At 41.9% G+C, this 4,517-nt stretch overlaps 1 protein-coding gene across 1 annotated transcript; it reads left to right on the forward strand.

The window, feature by feature from the left end:
- Window positions 1-2,267: 2,267 nt before the first annotated feature.
- LOC110704208 lies at window positions 2,268-3,808 on the forward strand. The gene is made up of 3 exons (XM_021882003.1): window positions 2,268-2,418; window positions 2,569-3,074; window positions 3,128-3,808. The coding sequence occupies exons 1-3, from the start codon at window positions 2,268-2,270 to the stop codon at window positions 3,806-3,808; spliced, it is 1,338 nt and encodes a 445-aa protein (XP_021737695.1).
- Window positions 3,809-4,517: the final 709 nt, after the last annotated feature.

Raw genomic sequence — 4,517 nt, forward strand, 5'->3', positions numbered from 1 at the left:
TAATCCTGATAGGTGATTAGAGAGTATTCTTTACATTGCCTTGTATGAGTTGCTTGGGTTACATGTAAACCTATTTTCCAATGCCTAACTTCGTTGAATTCATAGCATGTTTGATCCTTGCCCCTAGTGCTTATTTTAATTGTTATTCTATCCCCTTTAGTCATTACTGTACCCACCATAGTTCTTGATCGAACTAGATTAACATTAGGAGATAAATAGCGGTGCTTAATCGTTTCCCTGTGTTCGACCCTTAACTTGCCTCTATACTCTTTTAGTTGCATGTTTAGGACTAAAAATATCATTTGATAGAGGTGTCTTAGTAACGACCTAAAATACCGCCCGTCACATTGGCGCCGTTGCCGGGGAAACGGTTTCCATTGTGTGTTTATTTTCTTGTTGAGACTAGTTCTTTTGTGCTCTTTTGTTTTTCCGTATCTTGTCAGTGCTCACTTTCTGCTTAGCTTTGTATATGCACAGGAGGCTTAATTGCTCTAAGCCTTTGGTGTCCATAGACCTCGAGCTAGAGCGTACTCTGGCCCAATTGAGGAGACAAGCAAGGGAGAGAGGTGTAGACCCACTTTAAGAGGAAGTGAGAAGCTCCCCTACCCCATCTTCACCCACTTCAAGTGAGGAGGGTGAACCATCCATAGGCTCAATTCCCAACCCATTTGCCAATAACCATAATCAACAAAGCATGGCTGATCAAGGAAACATGGGTGATCAAAGGTCACTAAAGCAACTTGGAGCACCCGAACCATATGCCTCTCAAAGTGGGATCTTAGCCCCCACCACTCAAGCAAACAATTTCGAGATAAAGCCTAATTTCATTTCAATGATAGAGAAGAGGCAATTTAACGGTGGGAAATTGGAGAATCCCCATGAGCATCTCAAAGAGTTTCTCAAGTATTGTGACACTATCCAGATCAACGGAGTCTCCCAAGAGTACATAAGATTGAAGATGTTCCCGTTCTCACTCATGGGAGCTGCGGAACATTGTTTGAACAAGGATGTTCCCCCCGGTTCCCTCACAACTTGGAATGAGGTAACTACGGTGTTCCTAGGTAGGTTTTACAATCACAAGAAAACCGCCGAGGCTCGCTCAAAGAGTCAAAGTTTCCGCCAAAGAGGTGGAGAGTCTCTTTGTGAGGCATGGGAGAGATTCAAAGAGCTACAAAGGCAATGCCCACACCATGGGATTCCTAATTGGCAAGTTCTCTAAACATTCTACGAAGGACTCTCCCCTCAAAGCAAGACTAGCCTTGATGCCGGAGGCCCAATCATGAACAAAAGGGAAGATGAAGTGGAGAGTATCATAGAAGATGTTGTGCGCAATTATGAGGATTGGTACAAAGGTGAGAGGGAAGCCACCACTTCTAGCAAAGGAACGGTACAATCCGCCGAGCAAACCAATGCCATCACAAATCTTTCCAACCAAATGGCAAAGATGGCGAAACAAATGGAGGAGTTCATGAAATCAAGTTCTCAAAGTACTTCCTCCCCTTCTCCCAAGGGAGGCCATGGTATGAATCCTTCTACTTCTTCTCCCTCTAATTACAATGCCATGCCTCCCAGTTGTATGTTTCGATATATGTGTGGAGGCTATGATCATAATTCTCAATAATGTATGTCTATAAGTAAAGGTCCCCCTCCCCATGAAAATGATGATAATGTTGAAGATGTTAATGCCATGAATTTTGTGCCCCGTGAGGGAAATGCTAGAATGCGACCGAATTGGAATCAAAACCTAAACCGTGGTTGGAATCAAAACCAAGGTTGGAATCAAAATCAATGGAATCAAAGTGGTGGTGGTTATGATAACCAAGGCCAAGGTAGGGGAAACTCTTCCAATTACACTGGAAGAAGTTACTCAAACCAAAGGCCTAATTGGAATCAAAACCAACATCACTATTCCAACAACCAACAACGTTTTAATTCCAATCAGGGTTCCGGGGGTAATAGACCTCAAAATGCTTCTACTTTCTCACAAAATAGTAGACCCCCCACTTTTGACCAAGTAAGGCCCCATTCTCAAATTCCCCATACTCAACCCCCCCAAATAGAAGCCTCCGGATCCTATGATGACTATGCTTCAAAATTTCATTAAAAATCAAGAAAACCATAATAAGAGTCAAGAGGAAGAAAAGAAACAAATCAAGGCACACATGAAAATGCTTGAGACCCAAATCTCTCAAATTGCCCAACCAAGTTCTTCATCCTTCCCTTCTTAATCTTCTTCTTTACCTAGCCAAGGTGTCAACCCCAAGTCTATGTATGCCATTACTACTAGAAGTGGGAAGATCCTTGAGAGTGATTTAAATGTTGAGAAGAGTTTCGATATGAGGATAGGACTTGAGGTTGAGGATGATTCATCAAGAGAGAGTGAGGTTCTAGAGGGAAGTGCCGGAAAGAATGAGAGGGGTGAGAAAGAGAAAGAGAAGGAAACCGAAAAGGAGAGCACCAAAGATCAAACACCTTTACCCCTTAATCTCCAACCTAGGAATGAGAGGTTGCCTTTTCCCTAAAGATTTGCTAGGTCTAGGCTTGATGTCCAATTTGGAAAATTTTTAGATGTAGTAAAGAGCTTGCATGTTTCTATACCCTTTGTGGATGCTATGAAAGAGATGCCACACTACACTAAATTCCTAAAAGACCTCCTGAATGGAAGGAGAGAAGTCGAAACCGTTAGCCTAACCGCAAATTGTAGTGATATTCTCTCTAGTAAGCTACCAACCAAATTGCAAGATCGCGATAGTTTTTCCATCCCTTTTTCTATCAATGAGGTTCAATTGGGGAAGGCTTTGTGTGATCTAGGTGCTAGTGTGAGTTTAATGCCCTTCTTGGTCTACCAAAAGCTTAATGTGGGAAGTCTTTCACCTATAAACATCACCCTCCAACTTGCGGATAGGTCCACAAAATTTCCTATAGGGAAAGTAGAGGACATACCCCTTAGAGTTGGTAAGTTCACTTTTCCGGTGGACTTTTATGTTCTTGAGATGGATGAAGATGAAAGAATTCCTATAATCTTGGTTAGGCCATTCATAGATACTTCTAAGCAATTATTGATGTCAAAGAAGGTAAGATGACCTTGAAGGTTGACAATGATTCTATCGAATTTGATTTGAATAAGGTAATGAGACAACCTTCCTCTAGTAATGAATGCTTTAGTATAGATACAATTGAAAACTTGATGAATGAGTTTAGATACCCTCATATGCATGCTTCTAATGATCTACTTGAGAATGTTTTGTTGAATGAGAATGAGGTAGGTGATCAAAAGGAGATACAATTATATGAGGAAATTCTTTATGAGAAAGAGGAGACAACCCCCGACCAAGAGATGCTCCAAACATATGAAGTCTTCCAAGTAGAAGAGGAGGAAATCTCCAATGGTATGGGAGCTCCGAAGGTAGAATTGAAACCTCTACCTTTGGGCTTGAGGTATGTCTTTTTGGATGCTAATGATACTTTTCCAGTCATTGTCAATGCTAACTTCACGGAAGAGCAAACCTCCTCATTGCTTAATGTTTTGAAAAAGCATAGGAAGGATTCGGGTTATACTCTTGATGATCTCAAGGGTATATGCCCCTCCCTATGCATGCATAAAATCGATTTAGAGGAGGGTGCTAGGTCGTGTAGGCAACGGCAAACGAAACTTAATCCTCCCATGCAAGAGGTCGTGAGGAAGGAAGTTTCCAAGCTACTTGAAGCGGGGATCATCTATCCAATCGCTCATAGTGATTGGGTGTCCCCGGTTCAAGTAGTGCCGAAAAAGGGAGGTATGACGGTAATGGTCAATGATAAGCAATAATTGGTCCCAACTCGGCTTGTTACGGGTTGGAGAATGTGTATTGATTACCGCCAATTGAATGCTAATACTTTCAAAGACCATTTTCCATTACCGTTTATCGACCAAATCTTGAGAGGCTTACAAAGCATGCCTTTTATTGCTTTCTTCATGGTTATTCGGGATTCTTCCAAATCCCAATTGACCCAAAAGATCAAGAAAATACAACTTTTACTTGTCCCTACGGTAGTTTTGCTTACCGTAGGATGCCTTTTGGTCGTTGTAATGCCCCGGCTACCTTCCAAAGATGCATGATGTCAATTTTTAGTGAAATGATCGAGGAAGAAATGGAAGTTTTTATGGATGACTTTTCCGTTGGTGGAGGCACATATGAGAAGTGCCTAATGAATTTATCTTGTTATTTAGAAAGGTGTGAGAGTGCCAACTTGGTGCTCAATTGGGAGAAATGCCACTTCATGGTGGAAAATGGCATTGTTCTTGGCCATAAAATCTCCCAAGCGGGCATCGAAGTTGATGGTGCGAAGGTTGATGTGATTGAGAAGCTTCCTCCTCCCACAAATGTGAGAGAAGTGAGGTCCTTCCTTGGTCATGCCGGCTTTTACCGCCGCTTCATCAAAGATTTCTCTTTGATTGCTAAGCCTCTCACATCTCTCTTGCAACAGGATAAAGAATTTGTATTTGATGAAGCTTGTCACGAGTCATTTTGTAGGTT

This window comes from Chenopodium quinoa, unplaced genomic scaffold, assembly GCF_001683475.1.
Source record: "Chenopodium quinoa cultivar QQ74 unplaced genomic scaffold, ASM168347v1, whole genome shotgun sequence".
In the NCBI taxonomy this organism is placed as follows: Eukaryota; Viridiplantae; Streptophyta; class Magnoliopsida; order Caryophyllales; family Amaranthaceae; genus Chenopodium; species Chenopodium quinoa.

Excerpts from the sequence above, each read along its gene's own strand:
- LOC110704208 (XM_021882003.1), top strand. The coding sequence starts at position 2,268 with ATGTATGCCATTACTACTAGAAGTGGGAAGATCCTTGAGAGTGATTTA. Across the intron at positions 2,419-2,568 it reads TGCCGGAAAGAATGAGAGGG|ATGTAGTAAAGAGCTTGCAT; the intron begins GTGAGAAAGAGA and ends GAAAATTTTTAG. Across the intron at positions 3,075-3,127 it reads AATTATTGATGTCAAAGAAG|GTAATGAGACAACCTTCCTC; the intron begins GTAAGATGACCT and ends GATTTGAATAAG.